The sequence below is a fragment of the Candoia aspera genome, chromosome 13, assembly GCF_035149785.1.
Source record: "Candoia aspera isolate rCanAsp1 chromosome 13, rCanAsp1.hap2, whole genome shotgun sequence".
Taxonomy (NCBI): Eukaryota; Metazoa; Chordata; class Lepidosauria; order Squamata; family Boidae; genus Candoia; species Candoia aspera.
Genome location: NC_086165.1, coordinates 135,039 through 154,876, shown reverse-complemented (window position 1 = coordinate 154,876; position 19,838 = coordinate 135,039). Strand labels below are relative to the sequence as shown.

The 19,838-nt window shown below is 52.9% G+C and overlaps 1 protein-coding gene across 1 annotated transcript in view; it reads right to left on the bottom strand.

The window, feature by feature from the left end:
* Positions 1-19,838, bottom strand: part of UNC13C (unc-13 homolog C) — a 58,427-nt gene that overhangs the window by 6,236 nt on the left and 32,353 nt on the right. Inside the window, exons 12-26 of the mRNA XM_063314469.1 lie at positions 19,089-19,239; positions 17,030-17,098; positions 16,739-16,828; positions 16,369-16,497; positions 13,708-13,841; positions 13,147-13,232; positions 10,767-10,893; positions 10,032-10,128; positions 9,519-9,662; positions 8,033-8,110; positions 5,623-5,700; positions 2,788-2,876; positions 1,811-1,957; positions 1,196-1,319; positions 565-621 (exon numbers count right to left, since the gene is read on the bottom strand). Coding sequence (XP_063170539.1) covers positions 565-621; positions 1,196-1,319; positions 1,811-1,957; positions 2,788-2,876; positions 5,623-5,700; positions 8,033-8,110; positions 9,519-9,662; positions 10,032-10,128; positions 10,767-10,893; positions 13,147-13,232; positions 13,708-13,841; positions 16,369-16,497; positions 16,739-16,828; positions 17,030-17,098; positions 19,089-19,239 — 1,600 coding nt within the window. The remainder of the gene's footprint in view (positions 1-564; positions 622-1,195; positions 1,320-1,810; positions 1,958-2,787; positions 2,877-5,622; positions 5,701-8,032; positions 8,111-9,518; positions 9,663-10,031; positions 10,129-10,766; positions 10,894-13,146; positions 13,233-13,707; positions 13,842-16,368; positions 16,498-16,738; positions 16,829-17,029; positions 17,099-19,088; positions 19,240-19,838) is intronic.

Below are 19,838 nucleotides of genomic sequence, written 5' to 3'. Positions count from 1 at the left end.
CAAAGTGGGGCAGGGTGGGAGGGGCATGGGCAAGGTGGTGGAGGCTGCCCACCAAGGAGACTGAGCAATGGGGACAAGGTCCCTCGTTTGCTGTGATGAACCTGCATTAGCAGCAAACCCAGAGCAAGTTTGAACCGTTTCACTGGGGAGAAGCTACCATTCATGAACTTGCTTCCATGCCAGTTGAAGGGCACAGGGTTGCCCCCTTCCGCCTCAAGCAGCAGAAGCAGCAGTTCTGGCCTCCTCCACACTCTTCCTCTGAGTCCCCTGCTGCTGCTGCTGCTGCAGACAAGGACAATGGCAAACTGAGGCCACAGAGAAGTCCTGGGATGGGAGAGCTGGAGATAGATCCTTCAGCTGGAAGACCTCGTGTGTGCAGAGGGAGACGCGTGGGTGTCTCTGCACGTGTGCACTTCAGATTGTGCACCGTTCTGGATACTGCTGTACCTCTGGCAGGGGAATCTGCACCACAAAGACCAACTCTAGCACTTCAGGCATGCAACGCGCCCCATGGTGGTGGCCACTGTGCCACTCTGTGTCTCTCTGCCACCCCGACCCACTTACCTTCAGCTTCGACAACTGGCTGAAATCTTTGGCTGCGCTGAGAATCATTGGAGGGCCCTGAGGAGAAGCCAAAGAGGGGAAGATGAGGCACAGTTCCAAGGGCCATCCTCACCTCCGGGCATGGTGAGGTCTCTGGACCATCAGGTGCCTTCACTGCCCTCTGCTCCAGGGAAGGATCCCCTGCAGCCAACGTGGAGAGGGCGCTTCCAGGCTGCCGGCTGAGCGTTCCAGGAGGGAACTGCCAGCCCAACAAGGTATAGACAAATCTAAGCATCTTACGTTATTTCCTTGGCCTGGGCTCAGGCCCTTCTTATCTGACTGTTGCCTTGGTAGCAGTTCTTCCTCCTGCCCTTTAAGGCCATTCCCTCTGCCCTCCACATCAGCTGGCCGAAAGAAAGGCACAGCTCCGCAGCAGCCAGCTCTGAACCCAACCACCAGCCCTCCTCTTTAAACGCCAGAGAGAGAAAAAGAAGGTACCCCCATTTCCTCTTGCAGAAGGAGCTCTGTCTTTGGAACATCTGCTGGACACCTGAGCACCTCCCTTGCGAGGGCTGGCAGGCCAAATTTTTACTTTTTTATGGCTGAATAAAAAAGGAGCTGCCCATAGGTTTGGGGTGGCTTGGAGACTCACAGTTTGGTCTGCCAGGGGTGGGAGTACAATCTGCCTTTCAATTTTTCTCAGGACCAACTTCCAGAGCTCTTTCAAAAGCCGCTTCAGAACAGTCTTCTCACAGATTTTTGCTGAGGTACTTAAGCTGCGAAGAAACGAAACCATTTTAGTCTCGTGCCAAGCCGCACGTTCTGACCATGTCAGCTAGCAGCATCCACAAGCAGGTGAGCCCCTGACGTAGAGTGCTGGATGAGGCCTTCTCAGGGAAAGCACAGCTGCTCCCTCATCTCCCCAGTCCCTGAGGACTGTGCAGGATGGATGTTTGCGGCTCAGCCCTCTGCCCAGGAGATAGGGTGAGTTTCCTGGGCAGGAGACCCTGGTCTTCCTCTACCCTGAGGCACAGGGGAAGCGCCAGGAGGACCTGCCACCTATGGCAAGCCAGAGGGTTGGGGGAGGGAGCAACAAAGGGAGGGCTGGAGAGCAGGAAGGCCTCACCCGAGAGGGGGGGGTCGAAGCATCGGGGTGGGTGCCGGGCAGAGGCTTCAGGCTGAGCATCGGTGCCTCCCCCGCTCTGCCCGGCTGCAGCACTGTCTGTTGCACGTGCCAGATCATCAGGCGCCCGCCTCCTGTGCTTACATTTTGTCAAGGAAATCCATCAAGGGGCGCAGCACAATCTCGGCCTGCACGGCACTGCTGCTCCGGCTGCCCGCTGCTCCGTTTCCTCTCAGCCGGTTTAACTCCACACTCATTTGTGTCACGCAGTCCTCAATGAGAAGCTGGAAACTAAGAGGACCCGGACAGGAAGGAGGACGGAAGGAAGGACACGTGAGATGCCCCCTGCTGCCGCCCCGCCCCCACCCCCGTCCATCTGACACACTGTGGCCCTCCCCACCCCCAGGCCTGGTAGCCACAGAGTGAGCTGAATGGTCTCATCAGGCAGGGACCAGGCTACCCAAGGACAGGTGTGTCCTGTGGGGGAGGCTGCCTTGGCTGGGGTTTCCTAGGACTGTTTGGACTGGAAGCCCTTTGCAAAACAGAACACCAGCACCAGCACCGTCACCTCTAGGTGCCCGTTTCATCCTTCCCTTCCCTTCCTGTCCCTTTGAGGCCGAAGTGGAACAGTTTTGCATCTGGAAACCTCACTTTCTTTCCATGGAATATTTTAATAATCTGACTTTTAGGAAAATCCCTTACAAGTCAGGGTATTAAAATGGGAAACAGTATCACGTATATGCATAACAAAACCAGAACCACAGAATGCATAAAGCAGCGCTGTTTTAAAAAGCTGCTTATAAACCATCTACTTTATCCAGACTAAAGCTATTCGTACAGCCACCACTAAATAAAAGCTATTTTCAAGCAGGCTCAAAGCTCCATCCAGCTTAGAGAAACCCCAACCCCTGTGCACTTGGTCCCAATGGCCGGGCCTCCCCAGAGCCACACAAATGCAGGTACGGTTCTCCAATGGAGCCCGCAAGCTGCCCTTTGGGGCAACTTTCCCCTTTCTACAGGTGTTCCCAGGCCTCCAGGAAAAGGTGAGGGGTGAGCCGTGGCCCTGGATCTGCAGGATGGGGAGTAGGTGGTGGCCCTGGTGCACAGGAGCATGGCCTTACCTGGCACTGTATGCCACACTCAGCTCGTCTAGGACGCCGCTGAGCTTGGTCTGCAGCTCTTTCAAGACCACGCTGGCCTCGGGGTCCAGCTGAAAAGAAGACACGGGTGAGGTTAGCCTCTCCGTCTCCCCTGCATCCATGCTCCGGCACATTCAGCAGGGAGAGAGATGAAATACCCATCAATCAGATGGCATTAATGGAAAACGAACGTGGAATCCAGCACCTCTTGGGCTGAAAGGGGAACATCCCACGGGTCTTAAATGGTCTCCTGCAGATGCCGCAGGTAGCAGCTTCCTCTGGCCAAGACGCAAAGGGTCCGCTCCCTCCCCCTCCTCTGCCTTCAGCAGGGCCATCTGCAGTTCAGGGAGGCAAGGTGGACCCGTTAAGGGCAACTCCCACAAGGCCCCAGAAGTCAACACTCTACTGAGCCGGGGTGCCCTCACCTTGGGGCTCCACAAAGCAGCCCATTTCTCCCCCCCACAACTCCGTTTTTGCAGCCAGTTGAATCATGGTGGGGAGTTTCCACGCTGTTTTGCATTAATAGTGGGTAGAAGCCAAGCACTCAGCAATGAAACGTGTGCAAGGAATTCTTGGAGTTCATGCCACTTCTAGGGGAAGGATATGCAGAGAGGAAGGTGTCCCAGCACCCCAGGATGGGTGTGCCTGTGCCCACTCTGTCCCCCAACAGCGTTTGGCCGCCCCTGGTGTGCTTCAGGCATGCTTGGTGCCCACGTGCCTCCTACCAGTCTCGCATACCAGGTGAGCCACAGAGGCAGCACCTCTTGGCGAGCACAGAGAGCCCTCAGGAAGGGGAGGGGCTCCATGCAAGGGCAGCGATGGCCCGCCCGATTGTGAACCTCCCAGGGGCTGACTCAGAGACTGTGGGGGTGGGGTGGGGAGGGGACCTCGCCCTCCTCCCTGCCAAATTCACTGATGAACAGCACTTGGGGCATGCCAACATTCTCCCAGAGATCTCTCAGCCTTGTACTAGATGCTGGTGTTCCCCTTCAGGTGTACTCCTGTTTGTGTGCTGGGGCACTGGAGGACGCTGCCTAGAGTTGCATGAGGTAAAGGGGGGGTGGGGGGCAGGAGGAGCTGAACCCAGCAAACGGTGGAGGCCCCTTAATCTCTTGCTTCAGCCGAGATGGGCACATGAGGCTGAGCTGCTCTCACGCTGCCACATGCTTGATGAACAAGCTCCTTGCAGCCTCCCTCAGCTCTGGGATGTGGGGCAGAGGCCATCTGTCAGGCAGCTCCTCCCTCCTAGCCATGGTCGCAGGAGACAAACTTCTTGCCCGGCCAACAGCTTCCTGGCTTGAACCCAGGGCTGCCCCAGACTCCATAGGCACCCCAGTTCTCCCAGGGAGCTTCTACTGGGTTGGACTGAGGGCCCCTCCGCTGAGGTGGGGGGAGACGAGTGCTGCTCCGTAGCCGGTTAGTGAGGCTGGGGGGGTGGGATCCGGGGAACCAATCATCCCTTGCCTGAACACAGGAGAGGGGAGATGCCAAATGTATTCAGCCCCAGGAAATTTTGCAAACCAGGCTGGAGGCCTGTGTGCATGTGTGTGTATACACATGCATAAGGGAGAGTGAGCCTGCGCACTTGCACTTGTCCGCGGAGATATTAAAGGCCGTGTCTGCTGCCATTCTCCCCACCCCTCTTCAGTGGGCTTAACGTGCACCATCTAAGGTGGGGTCTTTCCTCTTGCCCAGTTGGTTTGAGAGGAGTCAGTTAAGCCGCAGCTTCGTTCTGAAAGCCAACAGTCTCACTCTGTGCACCCAGAAGCCCACTTTCTGCCCACTGAAAAGTGGAGCACAGACTGGGCAGTCCAGAGGATCTTTCTGAGGACTGCACACCTCTGCAGACACCCCTTCCACACACAAACCCATAGACCTCGCCCACGCAACTCTTCTGCGCCCCAAATGGGTGGTTGGAAACAGGACACGCGAGAGAGCTTGGCATCACAAACCTCGTAGGAAAAGTGCTTGCCTTCTTGCTTCTTCTCAGGGATGGCGAATTACAGGCAGTAGACAAAGACAGGACGACACATTACAGACAAGCACGGGCATGCCCCCACTCCCCGCCCAAGTTGTGACTGACAGGACTGGGAGCAAACCAATGCCAAGCAAGGAGCCCAGAGAAGGCTACCCCTAGACAGCGGGATGAACTTGCCCACCTGCCTGACTTCCCTGCCTGCCTCATGGCAGGGCAGGAGGGCAACAGCAGAGGAGGAACCAGGGAATGAGGTGCAGATCTGGGGTGGTATCACATCTCTCAGTTTTTGGCCAGGAAAGAGGACAAGCCCTTTCGCCTGGGAGGGCAGAAGGCTCTTGTGGCACCGTTGCAGTGGGAAGGAGCCAATGGCTTTAGATCTCTTCTTCCTTGCCTTAGGGGACTGGAAGAGACAAAAACTGTGCCATTTTGCCCCTCACACCTCCAAAACACAGAAACACTAGCAACAAGAGGTCCCTCAAATGGCCTAGTCCCCCAGGGGTAAAACAGCCAGACCTGACATGTCTCTAGGAGCAGTAAACGGGGAGGAGCTGCCTGTGGCCTCTGACAGTTGAGCCGGGCTTAAAAAAACACCACCCCGAGGAAGAGAGGCCACCTACTTGAGCAAGCAAATGGGGATGCTCCCCACCATGCCCGCAGATTCACAGGCGTGGAACCCAAGGAGGCTTGGGGGAGATCTACTCATGATCTGCCAGTCATTGGCCATCCTGCCAGTTACTCCCAGGGCACTTTCTGTGGCACAGATGCTGCCCTCCTTCCTCTTCTCAGCTGTCAAACGCTTGGGAAGAGTTCAGTATTCAAGGCGGCAGCTGACTACTCACCTCTTTGCCACCCATGGCTTCGAACATCTTCTCAAGTTGCACTCGCAGTTGCTGAATGTTGTTCATCAAGATACAGGGCTGGAAACCACAAGGAGGGAAGCCGCCTTAGTTTGGTGAGAGAGAACTGACTGGGCAGGACACCACAAAGTTTGGGAAAAGGAGCATCAAGACTGGCTGAGAAGTCCTAGAAGACTACCTGGAGGCGTGTAAGCCACCCTACCGAATGAGGAGCTGGAAGGAAGAGGTGCACGGCGGACACGCCGAGCAAAGGGCTCCCCGTTCCTCTCACTTCATTCAGCCATGCCATTCCCACCATTTGGGACAGGTTTAAGGGCATCAGAAAGCAAACCCTGCTCGAGGACGTGGCTGTAAGACAGAAAGACGGTTTCCAGCATCCTGGCCCTTTCTCCCTGACTTGTGTTCTCCAGCCTGGGGATTGAGGCTTCCTAGTGAAGTGGCATAGGGCTTGCCCCTCCCTTGAAAAATCAGCTGCCAGACTTCCTCCTGCCAGCATGAGCAGGATGTCTTTGCAGCAATGCTCAGAAACCAGTTTGCACCTGCATATCTCTTCTTTCACTCATCCTCAGGCACTTTCCTGCAGCACCTTGGAATGTCTCTGCATGTGGGCACTGTCCAGTCAGTCTTACTGGGCAGCCTATTGCTTTCAGAAGGGCCACAGGCAGACGTGGAAACCCCCCAAAGTGCTGCTTCCTGGTGATTACCTAAATCCCTGAATGGTCCAAAGATGCGATGCAGAAGTGAAGGATGCTATGCAGGGAACAGGATTTGTGCTTGTTGGAAAATGAACAGCTCTGTCCTCGAGGAGGGCTGGTCTGTGCTGGCCTGTGGCTCTGCCACGCACAGCAAGGTGCTGCCTTTCCCATCTGAGTGATCAGCTCAGGTTTGGTGCCACTTCTCTCTCACTGGCGGTTTCCACCACCAGGCATGCTGTTCTGACTCCCTGCTTCCATGACCCTGATCCTGCCTCATCTGACTGTGAGTTAAGCAGAGCCTCGCACCTATGATGATGGTTATTTTTCTACAGTGGATGGTAGGTACCCTGAGAGCTGTTTGCCCTCGTTTGGGCGGGCAGGACTGAAAAATGAGAAGAAACACCTGAATGGGACGGAGCATCCTTTCCTTCCAGGGATGGGATCATAAAGCAGTAGGACCTCCCAAGGAAATTCAAGAGGAAAGACAGGGTGGAAGATGACCAAAGGAAAGTTCTCCATCTCCATGGCAAAATTAGTACCGCACCTGGGAGGAAGGGACCTTCTCTCCCTTTCTAGGGACTGTCCAGCCAAATGCAGCAACCCCCTTGATGCCTTGTAGGAAAACAGGTTTGTGTATTGAAAACACCCCACCCTTTCTCTGGACCCACCAGTTCTGCATGTCATGGATTCCTCAGAATCAGAAGACAAGAAGCCATTGGACTCCCACCCTGTTGGGGGGAATCAGCTGGCTCTCCACCCACCAGACAGCTGTGTCTGCTGATGAACAGAGTGACAAATTGCCCTGTTGGAGAGGCAGTGAGGATGCGCAGCTCTTGGCCAAGTGCCCAGTCCTAAAGTTAGGAGACTGCTGTGAAGCATCAGGCCAAGACAATCCCTCTACCTTTCAGACAGGAAGAGACAGGAATCAAGACATCCTAAAACATGGCTGGGGATGGGTCATACCAACAAGAAAAGCCTTATGGGTAGCAATCACTAATTCCTTGACTGACATCTCAGTCCTAAAGAAGTCCTGAATTCTTGGGCCTCCTTCAAACCAACTGGATCTTCTTCTTTTTCTGGCAACACCCCTCCATCCTACAGTTGGCCTCAGGTGAATCTCAGTTGGCTTCTACAGACTCAAGTTGTCTATGGCTGCTTTCTGTGTTCAGCGCCACTTCTGACTTTCTCAGCCTGTCTTGATGAGGACTTTGTGACAGGGAAGATGGTAGTACACTTTGGGAGGAGGTGTCTTCAACCGACAGGCCAACTTTTATTTTGGGGATAAATAATATCCATGCCCAGGGGTCATGGGATATGCATCTGCTGATCAGCAGCTGCAAGACACACAGTGCCTGGACAATACCTTCGGTTAGCCAGTTACTGAAGGCTCTGGAAAGGAAGAGCATCCTTTGAGATAGCATCCTTTCGCAGGATGATTATTGCTATGGCAAGGCTGGGTCTGGCTGAGTGTTGGTTGCTACCTTAGCCTGCAAAACTGCCTTCTGGGCTACTAATCAGTAAAACAAAAGAGATCTTAAAATACCAAGGAAGGTGATAGCAGAGCACAAAGCAGGGTTCTTCAGCTGTAGAACCTATCCCCCTCTTTTCCCCTTGTGCTATTCAATTCCTTATTGATCATACAAAGGTTGCAAAGCACAATATTAAATTTGAAAAAGTAACAATCAAACTTTGCTCACCACATTTTCCTTATCACAATAAGAGCTGAAATCCTTTGTTATAATTGCAGCATACTGAGTAAGCACTTTATGGATTATCTAGAACAAAAGAAAGGAGTTACTGTGGAGCAGCACAGCTATTCAGGGAAGGATCTAAAAGGCTGCATAGTTTGGGCCATTCTCAGGGTTGGGTGGAACAAAGCTGAGTCCTATCTTCACCCTCAACTTGCCCTCAGTAGAGCACTGTGAGCTTCTGCATCCTTCTTTGCTGCAGAAGCTATAAGAAAGATGTTCCTTACACAGGTGGTAACCACCCCAAAATTCTTACAGAACATAATGTATCCTAAACAGCAGTTTCTGGAAAGTGATTTACAAAGGAGGATCCAGGAAGAGCCAAAAAAAATCTCTCTTCTGGCTAAAACTGCTGAAGCCCAGGGAGGCCATTTACTAAAGCCGAACGGGGGGAGAGTTAGGGGGAAAAAGGCAGAGGGCACATCACAAGAGCCCCTTCCTACAGGTACAAGTGAGTGCTTCGATTCAATACAGGGAAACAGGCACCTCCCAGCAGAAGCAGTCCCAATTGTAGCACCTCTTCCCTGAAAAGCTGGCCTGGCACCTCTCTGGCCATCAAATGAAGATGCCTCTATGCACTCAGGCCTTTTAATAACTTCTCTTGATCTCTCCTTTTAAAATCAGTGTGTTCGAGTTTGGTTTTTTTCTTCTGAGTGGCAATGTTACATTTCATGTTGATTTATCTTCTTTGCTGCATTTAAACACTATTTTTAATTTTAATTAATAATTTAATTCTTGTAAGCTGCCCAGACAAACCTGTTAGGGGGCAACACACAAATGCATTAAAAAGCAAATAGAAGCTGTGAAGCTGCTGCCACCCTAGGTAGCTTCAGAAAGAAATGAGAAAATCTGTGGCATGCAGACTAATAAGAACTATGAAATGCCTTCACGTTCAGAGGCCCTCTTCACATGAGCTGGGTGGGAGGGTGCAGAGCAGGAAGGCATCTGGCTGGTCTCAGCAGAACAGGATGCTGGGCTCCTGATCCTGTTCGCTCTTGTATTCTGGTAACCCATCTCTCTTCCAACAATACTACTTGGCCTCAACTGAAACCACATTAGAAAGCCATGGCTTTCTGTGCCTGGATGCACCCAGAGAGATTGCTTTGCTGCTGGATCATAATTGGGATGCTGCCAAGCTGGCATCTTTTGACTTCTTCCCTTGAAGTCCCCAAGCATTCCTTAAGTCTTATGGATTCCTAGTTCTCTAGACAGATCACAGCTATCTTAGAGAACATTTTTGCCTTGAGATTTATTCTGATATGTCACAGGGCTAGAAAAATGAGATACCATTTGACAGGATGAAAAGCAAGAATGTGGGGCCACCTCCAGCATTCTTCCAAAAGACACAAGGTAGAACATCCACTTTAATCTGTTGTGATCCACTCTCACATGTAGATCGAATTAGGCTCCAGCAATACAACACAACAGCACCCACCTTTGCAAATTTTCTCATGAGATGAGAAAGTGCTTCAGGATTAGGACACTCTAGCTTCTTTATGATCTCGAAACTCTGGTTGAGCTGCGTGAAGACATCTACCACTGAGCAAGAGAAGAGAGCATGGTCTGATGTGGGCTGGAACTGCAGGGACAAGAAGAAACAATACACTGTGGAGAAGCCTGGTATAAGGAGCTGTTTCTTCTCAAAGATGTGGCTGTGCTACCACTTTGGAGTAACAGAGAGCTCTGCAGGACTGGATCTGAAGAAAGGGGGCCTTGGAAATAACCACAAAATCTACTGCTTAGAGGGACTGTAATGCAGTAATCTCTCAAGGGATCTTCCTGCTAACTTTGGTGCTACAGCAGCAGCTCCCTTTCCTTTCTTGTGATGGGGCCAAGGTTCCTGATTGTTCTGCTCTCTGCTCCCTTTTTATGGGAAACGGCTGGCCTCGTCTAGGTGGGGTTAGGGCCATGGGGGTGGTGACAGCCTTCACTTTGTGGTTCTGCTCACCCCATCTTTCTTGTCCCTTCCCAATGCGCCGTGGAGGAATTCCATGGAGACATCCTCATTTTCCTCTAGCCACTGCATGACAAACGGCTCAAACCACCTAGGATTGGACACATGCATGTGGGTGGGTTTTCTCTTAAAACCAGGTTCCCTTAAATTCACTTTAGGGCTGCACACTCAGAGTGAAATGGGTCAGTGCTGGTGCAAATGGATGTGTCTTGTCTCAGACATATAATCGCACCCCTTTCCACCATGATGGGACAGCCTTTTGCACACGGGGGGTAGAAAGCAGGCTGGCTTAGTGGCCCTTTCTCTTGTTCTGTAAATGGTCACAGCAGGAAGCTGCACCTGACATTTTGGGGCGGGGGGGATGGTCTGGAAAGGGAAATGCCGTGTGTGGGCCGAGGCCAGGAGAGCCGCCTCCTCTGCCTCCTGCACAAGCGGGGGCTAACCGACCATGGTCCCCTGCCTCTCCCCTCAGAGAATCTCTCCAACCAGCTTCTGTTCAGAGCAGTGATGGGGACATGAACAATAATTTCTTCATTGCATCTTTGCGGGAAACAAGAAGTCAAGGAAAGATGCCAGACTTCTTTGAAGTTCTAAATGCACCCATCTTCCGGGGTTCTCGTTTCAAGGTGGAGCTGGACGAAGACCGAAAGGTGCCTACGCTCAGCCAGAAATGAAAGCTCCAGCCCAACCCTCCCTCTCCCCGTGCACCCCCATCCCCACCCCACTTACAGAGAGTACTCAGGCACTGTGTTTCTGAAGGAGGGGAGCTCCTGCACATATTCATTATAAAACCATTTCACTTTGAAGTGTAAATTCATATAGTCTGTGCTCTTGCATAACCTGTGCTTTTCATGTTCTGTAATGGACACAAGACAATACAAAGGTTGAATAAAGCGGTAGCCGTAAATAAATAAGATTATAGTCTCCTGGCAACATTTTAGCTCCGGAGAAATAAATCATACTGGACTTTCACAACTGATAGCTGCCTAATTTTCAGAACCGCTCTGTGTTCGCTGACGTATTGCTGTGCGAGTCCTGTAGCCACACTGGATCTGGCACTGCAGGAGCCCGAGTACGCAAGCGGCTGCCAAAGGTAACCGGACGCCCAGTGGGATTCTCCTTCCCCAGCCGCGTCTGTCCACAGGCTTGCTTGGGGCGCAGTGGGGGGAGTTCCAGCAGGTATCTCCCTTCACTACTGGCTGAAGGTGTTTGTATGACGGTCATGGCCTTTGGCCGGGTGGCTGTGGAAGTCTCAGGCTGAGCCAACTGCGCTAGTGCAGCGAAAGCAGGGCTGCCTTCAGGGACCCATTTGAACAAAGGGATGGATTTGCATGCAGGGCTGACCCCCATTTCACTGCACAGAGCACACGGATCCACCAATCATTCCAGGCACTTTCTGGGCCTTTCAGCAGCCTAAGTGACGACTTGGCCCCAGAAGGTCCTCTGGCAGCAAGCACTACAGCCGACGCAACCCACTGGTTTCCCTTCTCCTGCTGTGGTGTGATAGGAAAGAGGTGGGGAGCAGCGTCTCACGTGCTTCGGAGGTGGTCAGAGGGGTTTGGCTGCTGCATCTAGGCAGGATCTGCTTAGACAGATCATCCATGAAATGGCAAACCTCCAGGTGCCTCCTGGCTCTTCCCCCCAGCCCAGCAAGACTATTTGCAGAAAGGGCTGAGGGTGCTCCATGCCTCCTTTAGGGTTAGGGTTGTGTACCTGGGCTCTGGGTATTTCAAAAAGTAGCAATGTGCTAGCCAATCGTGCCATGCCAACTGTAATACCCAACTTGCTGGTGTCAGCTGACCACTGGCAGATCATTTGGCTTCCTCTGTGGCACATGGGTGCTGCGGCAGCTTTCCAATTCTGGAAGTGGAGGCCAGGAGCTGTGCTCGATGAAGATGGATATCCAAGGATTCTGTGTTTTGCTTCCAGCAGCACTCAACCAGTCCTCCTTTTGAGTGGATTGCAGCCAAGCTGCCCATCTCCCTGCCGGCTACAGTTCTCGTTAAGGAGAGCAAGCAGCCTGAATCCAAGCTCAGCGTGGCCCTTGGAAGCACCAAGTTCAGCTTTCCCTCTCTTAAGTGAAGGGAACCTCTCCTCTTGCTGTGCATTTACTAACCAAACCTATCACCATTCTGAGGTGTCTCGCCAGGCGCAACAGGTACATTTCCTGTTAGCCTAAACTGTCTCACCGCAAAGCCACAGATATTCCAGGAGGCGGAAGGGTATATGGAGCCGGACAATCTGGCCGCTACAAGGGATTTAATGTGGTTTCTAATAATAACAAAATGCCCACCTAAACCAGATGTTGAAAGATCACTACGGTTCCCTCATAAGACTGGCCAAAGGGGGAAGGTGCACAGGACAGAGGTAAAGAGAAAAAAAATCCTACAAATTTTCTGCACTGTTGCACGACGGCCTTTCCACGAGGCTGTTGCGCACTTCCCGCTTGCCCCAGTGCAAGAGTGAGTTGTGAATGGTTTCTTAGGGCAAGAGGCTGAAAAGTGAACCCTCCACCCCCAGCCTATCCAAAGCAGCCTTTTCACAAATATGCTGGCACCCGCCATGCCCTGCAGCCCATACGCCACCCTTCAATGCGCTGTATGCAAGGCCTCTGCTCCACCCTTTCCCCAGCAGGGAGGCGCTCTGGGCCTTTCTCTCTGGAAATGCGCCGGTGTGGTGCTTGCTTCCTGTGTCCTGCGGAAAAGCATCCCCTGTAAATGCAGCCGTTTGGAGTACTCCACTGGATATCTCCCAAGGCTGAGGCTGTTTGCTGCCACTGCTCCCTTGTGACCCTTATCAAATGGGGATGGTGGGGAGCCAGGGTGAAACTGACGGGAGTTCCGCCAATGTCCCCTTCTAGCCCCAGCGAGAGCAAGAAGGGTATAAGGGTGGTGGTCAGGGGTTGGACTAGATGACCTCCTAGGAATGCTTTCAACTCCAGGGGCATTGTTTGCTTGTGCAGGTGGAAGCCAAGCGTCTTCCAAGACCCACCCCAGAAAGGGAGGCGACTGGGGCTTGCTTCCTGGCTGCTGAGCAGAACTTCCCCTCACCCTGCCCCAACACACACACCCCGCAGCTCAACCTGCCTGACCATCTGTGCCGTCCTTACCTTCCAGAGCAAACTTCACATCCTGCGCAAAGAGGGTCCACATGATCTCTGCACTGACCTTGCCCATGTTCAGCTCCTGAGGGAACCTGCAAGAAGCCAAGCAGGGCACTGTCTGCTCTTTCAGCAGTAGGGCGGGCACCCGGCCGCCCGCCTGCAGCAGCTCTACCCTCCAGGGGAGCCCCTTCTGAGTCCTTGATGCTCCCCAGCTTGAAAGTCTGGGGTCTCACAGTCAGCCCAGGAGGAGAGGAGGACCTGGGGATGTTTTGCAGGGCAAAAGGAGGTGCGCCCAGGAAGAGACCCTGAAGCCCCCTGGCAGCCGTGTGGGAGGGGCTGCCTAACAATGCAAGGAGCCCAACTGCTGCCAAGGGGGCTCGTGGCATCCTCCCTTGGGGGTGGGGTGCAAGGGGTGGGTATCCCGAGAATCCCCGCCACACTGGAGGAAGCTGAAGAGATGCCTCAACTTCCAACCTGAAGTTAGAGACAACTGGGGTGGGAGGTGCCACTTCTGTGTGGGGCACCCCAGGGGCCCTGGCTCCCCAACGCTGGCCTTTCTCGCCTTACTGGTTCAGGATGGGAGTGTAGGCTACTCCGTCTTCGTCGATGATGGTAATCATCAGGGTAATGAGCTGGGTCCAGAAATCCAGGTTCTTGATCGTCGGGCCCTGTTCCTCTCGAGGAATGTCTTGCTTTTTACCCTGTGGGCCAAAAAGAGGGAAATGTTGCATTCATTCTTTTCATCTCCACTGCTTAGCAAAAGCCCTGCAGAAAAGACTATTTCAGGACCGCTTCGCTTGGCAACTCCTCCTCCACCCTCTTGGCACCCTAGGAGGACATCTTGTGTTTGCCCAGAAATGTCTTCTTTGGGCAGAGTTCTCATCTTAGGCGAGGAAGTCACTCCATTGGCCTCTGTGGGTTGCAGCTGCTGCTGTTGGTTGGTTATGCGCCATCACGTCCGAGTTGCCTCTTGGCCGCCACCTCCATAGACTCTCCAGGGTGATCTGCCCCCAGCCTGGCTCTTCGGGCCATCCAGGGGCGCGTCCATGCCGCAACAATTGAGCCTGTCTACCTTGCTTCTCGTTCCTTCCCTGTTCCTGGCCCTTCTCAAGGGACCTGGCCTTCACCTAGTGGGCCCAAAGGGTGATAACTGGAGCCCCGTTGTTCATCCGGTAGCCCCTCCCTAATGGGCAAAATCTGCTGAGGAGCCACAAGACGCCAGGTCCTTCTTGCCGTCAGCCATTTTGTTCCCTGCCAAGGCTGAGAGGAAGGGAAGGCAGCTGGGAGGCCGGGCTCCCTGTCCTCCATGACTCTGTCCTTCCAGCTCTCGAGAGGAGGCTCAACAACTGCCTCCCCCTCTGTGGCTTAGACTGTCGCCCATCCATTGCTTGGGTGACGGGAGTGGTAAGGAGGATGGGCCACACGTCGCCTAACTTCGGCGGGTGATGCCAGAAGGGAAAGGCTCAGCGCAGGACAATGTGGTGTGCAAAAAGTCCTTCTCTGACGTCGTGCAATCTTCCACCATTCAGCTGAATCAGCAGACCCCACCGTTAGGTGAGGAAGAGGAGAAAAACACTTTCCTCCTCCTCCCTCCATCATGCCCAACTGCCTGTGATCTGGCATGATCTTCTCTGCTCGGCTGGCTCCTTTTCTAAACATAAAGGCCCCTGTGCTGCAGTCCTCCTTCTCTGTCCCAAAAACACTGGGCTTGTCTTTTTCCGATCCTGCGCCAGACCCATGGGAGCCTGAGACAATGGATGTGGAGTCAGCGCAATGCAAGCTGGTCCTCCATGAAACCCCTTTTCATAAACCCCTCTGGCTTGCGCAGTTGAGATTCTTGTAAACAGAAGCAGAAACTGGAAAGGGAACGACACCTCCAAATGTCACCAAGAGATTAAATGAAGAGAAAAATGATGGCTCCAAAGGCCAGGCCAGGCACCTCGGATGAGATAGGGGCTTTCAGGTTTTTGCATCAATGACTAAACTCTTGTTTGCCACCAAAAGCTGACCATTGAAATGACAGCTCCCTTCATCCCAGATTAACAGCACCCCCCCCCCCCCCGCATTACAGCTGTCAACATGGCTGCTGCTCTGAAGAAGCATCGCAGAGGACTGTGATAAATGTGGTCCTCTGCCACTGGCTAAGTGGGAAGCATTACCATCCTTGCACAGAGTCTTTCTTTGAAAAACGAGAGGTTCCAATTGCAGACAGTGCTGAATGGCCCCCAAGCCAGCCCGCGTGTTGATTCCCTTCCCTGCTCTAAGTGTCGCCAGTGGTATTTTCAGTGTGATGCTCCTTCAGTCAATTATATCCCATCCAGTCCCCCATCTTCCTTTTTTCCTTTGGGGAAATAGCGTGAATGGAGCATCACCGATCTTTACCTTTAAAGGAATGATTTCAGCACCCGGCTGGCTGGGATGAACAAAGAAGCAGTCGCGGGCTGGAGCTTGGTGAAGGCCCCCCTGCAGATTGGGGTTCTGCTTGAGCAGTGCCCAGCCAGAGGCTTCCCGAACTCTACCAGCAGCAGGTTGGACCAAGAGGTCTGGGTGACTGTCTGTATCAACCCTTTGAGGTAGGCCAAGTCAAGAAACAGGCCCAGCATGGATTGCAGGAGGGCTTTTCATTGTAGTAAAGCAGCAGAACAGAATCTTGAAAGCTTCCTTACAGTCCTTGGCACCTGGTTTTTAGAGGTAGGCTGCCACTGGATGTGGAGGCTCCATTTAACTGCTGTTGCTAACCACGGCAGTCACAATGGGGATGGGAATCTCTCTTTCTGCATCCATTTGGGATCAACTTGTGGCACCTCCAGTTGTACAGCCACAGCTAGCAAGCGCTTGCCTATGGTCTGGTCAGTGGGAGACCCTGACTGGCCATCTGCTGCAAGCCCGGGACCAACGCAGCCCCCGCGCCTGACTCAGAGGCGGCCAACTTTATTCTGCTCAGAATTGCCCCACCATGCATCCTCCGCTGCTTTCATGTGCACTCTCCTTGGGACAGGGCAGGGGCAGGGGGTACGTTAGAGTTTTCAGATTGACCGGGGCCCTTGGGGCAACCTAATACCGGCCACCTCCTTGGTCTCCCAATAGGGACAATGCATGCCCCACTGGGTTGCCCATCTACTGTTTCTAGCGGTCTTTAAGGCTGCTATGGAGGCAGGACAGGACTTGACCCCCCTCAAAGTGAACCAGAGGACTCCTGGGGGGAGAAAGCAAGGAGAAGGCACTCACCTGGCCCATTAACCGAGCATACAGATCATAGCAGTTGTCGAAAATGTATCTGTATGTGGAGTCCAAGCAGGCCCGGACACAGTCTTTCACAACGGCACTGGCTCGAGGGGGACTCTGCAGCTCCAGGACCTGGACGAGGTGACCCAGAACTGACCCTCAGGCTCCTCCACCGTTAGCAGCCTTCGCAGCTCAAAGGCCCTGCGTTTTACCAACGTCCACGATGGGGGAGATCTCCAGCAGCAGGGAAATTATTCCCTTCCCTCCCACTGGCTTCACTTCAAGTTTAAGGTCCGTATGAAGAATACAGACTCTGGGAATACCCTGGACTTAGATCCTGGCACGTAAGTGTCTAGGAGGGAGCTGGACTTACTTTTAGGCGAAAAAAGGCAATGCTTGTCAGCAGGTCCACCGTTGATTTCAGGTCCTGGAGCCTCTCTGGACTGCTGGCAGGAAAATTTTCCTGCAGGTGAGCAAAACCGACAGATGCTACAGCCCCCATGGCAAGCAGCCAAGCAAGGGCTGTGCAGACAGGTCAGGGCTTGTACCCTGAGCGGCTACTCTGCCATGGGCAGCCCTCTGCCCAGCGTGGCTGAGACCGAACCGGCTGGTTCTCCAGCCAGCGGGAGAGGCTGCGGCTTTGCAGGAAGGAAGGCGCACGTACCCTGTACTTGGAGAGATCGATCCTCAGCGAATTATGCAATTGGTCCAGCAGTTTGATGAACTTTTCTCTCTGCACAGAAAACACACAGAGCAGCTGAAGAGGCGGCTATAGTGGCAGCCCATGACCAGGAGCACACAGGAGGGTGGACTCCCTCCGCCGCCGCTCCCAGGAATGACCAGCCTGGGAAGCAACAGAGGTGACCCCACCCCCATTCCACCGAGAAGTGCCACCTTCCTTGCTACACCAGCCCCTTTTGTGGAAGCCGGCTGGCTGGCTGTAGCTGGAGAAACAGCAGCCCAAGTCAGCTGCCAAGGTCTGAAGCAGCAGGGGGGCCTCAAAGGCAGCTCAGATGGGTGTGCCTGTTTTCCCTATGCAATGGCCAGGCCGAAGTAACCATTTCCTAAAGCCACAGCCCCTTTGTGCTGGGTGAAAGGGTTGTCCTTCAGTGAAAATGTGCCTGTTTAGCGCACAGCGTGCCCCTGCTGCAATGCCACAGAAGGCAAGGAGCCAAGAGAAAGCCGGGGGGGTCCCCACAGGAGGACAGTCCATGGGATGATGATGGGGAAGCACACAAGGGGGTTTGGTCTGGCAGCCCTGGGCAGGCAGAGTAACTGGCCAAAGAAGCCACCATTCTGCTCTTTCACATCTGTGGCATCACTTGCTCGTTCTCAGCCATCCTGGTCCCATGTCCGGCCAACCGGAAAGGAGCCCCAAGTGAGCCGCACCACCTCAAGCAACGGGTCGAGCAGTGAAACCCAGCCTCGAGGGGCTGCCAACTGTCTCTGGGGTAAAGTGGGCTGCTCCTTGGCCACCTGCTGACCACCCACAAAGAAGGGAGAGTGTTCCTCCCAGAAGCAGCTTCCCTTCAGTGCCTTCAGGAGTTAATTTCTGTCCTGAACACACTGAGATCTGGAGGTTGTATTTTCACAGACGTGCCATGACATCACCATTCCTAGGAAGTCTGTGCTCTTACACTAAAAACTCAGCAAGAGACAAATTTCAATAGGAAGGTGTGAATCAGGCTTCATCTGACTTGAAACATTTTTTTCTATTTGGATTGGTGATCCAATTTGATGATCAAGCCAATTCAAGTGGGATGACATTAAAGCCATTTCTGTACTTCTCCAAATAGATCCAACTGGTTTGATTTGGGGACACAAATCTCCTTTAAGATCAAATTTCTAAAATCAGTATTTGTAACCCCCTTATATTCACACATCTTACCCATTGCAGTAAGCAAGGCTAATAACAGTTTTGTAACTGTGTAAACCTTCTTAGAAACTGTGAGAATGATCATTGCTTATCTCCCTGAGTTTAACCAAGTAGCATTATTGCTTCTCCATGACCCAAAGCTGTTTACTGATTTACTGTACTCTACTGATTGATCGAGTGATTGATCAGTCACAGAACTAGCAAGCATTCCCTCTTCCATCCCCCCCAACCCCCACAAATAACCACCCACCAGGTAGGGTGGAATAAGGAGAAAGACACCCTTCTCATCGCATGTACAGCCAGAGTCTGGTGACTGCTAAAGGGTGGAGCAAGAGTCAGAGATAAAATGGCTCAGAAGGGGCCCAGCACCCCAAAAGCCACACCTTTCCCTAACCCTCTAAGGGGCATCTTTCTCGCTGTCTCACACAATTCCCTCATCTGGCTGGAGACAGGCTTCTGTGACATTCAGCAGGGGTGGCGTGAACAGAATGCCACATTGCAAAATGAGACGATGTTTTCTAACATAAGTAACTCTGAAGGAAGAGGGATTGCCCCTCAAGAACACAATGCATAAAATGATGGCTTCAGCATATCACTTCCACCAGGTGCTGGAAGGAGCATTCTCAAGACCAGGAGAAGCTCATTCAAGAAACGGGACTGAATCTTTTGAGGTTAACTGAATTGATCCTAGTAAAAGGACGTATTTTGATGGATTTGGGTTTTTCCCTAGGACTGCTTTCTATGAGTTTTTCATTAATGTTAGAGCTTGGGGAAAAAAAAGAAACTTTCCTGTATTCATAAACTGGAATACTGATGGTGAGGCGCAGCACAAGGAAACCACACTCACCCCAAAGTTGGTGGCAGCAAATCGATCAGAAGCAGATACACTAGTGGTGGCTGTGGTGTGAGCATAAAAGGCATTGATGTTGGCTAACAAAGTGCTCATAGCAGCTGGAACACCAGGGCACATGTATTTGGAAGACAAGCAAGAGAAGTGCCTGAAAGACAAACCAGGGTGGGGGGGCTGCTATCCAGAGATGCCGGGCGCCTCTGGGCAGCAAGACCAAAGGGCTGCAGCACCCATGCCTGTAGGAACACGGCTCTCTGTTCAGTGTTGTCTGACTGGCTCTTGAAAGCCCCACTCTTCAGGGAGAGGCAGGACGGACCCTCAAGAGTCAACACCTGCAGACCCCTGCTTACTCTCTGAGTAGAACCTTGCCAGAGGGTCTTCCTTGACCAGGCTGGCCCAGCACTGGGTTCCGTGTTGGGCTCAGCCCGCATTACCCAGATCAGCAGGTCTGCCCACAGACTGCTCTTCAGCCACGGAGCACCCCCAGAGAAATCAGTGCAAGCACAACGGCGGCAAGGGTGTGTGTCTCTTTCTTGTCCCTGCAACGAGGAGTCCGAATGCTGGCCTGGCACCAGTGTTCAAGGACCGAACAGTAAGGAAGGTTTCCTTTTGGACAAACTGTATTCTGTTTTCTGCAGTCAGCAAATGCCTTTGGTGGAAGGCACTGATTAGGAGGGGGTTTGGCTGCACTGTAGAAATTAATCAGCACACAAGTATAATGTGTTCAAAATGATAAAGCCTTTACAG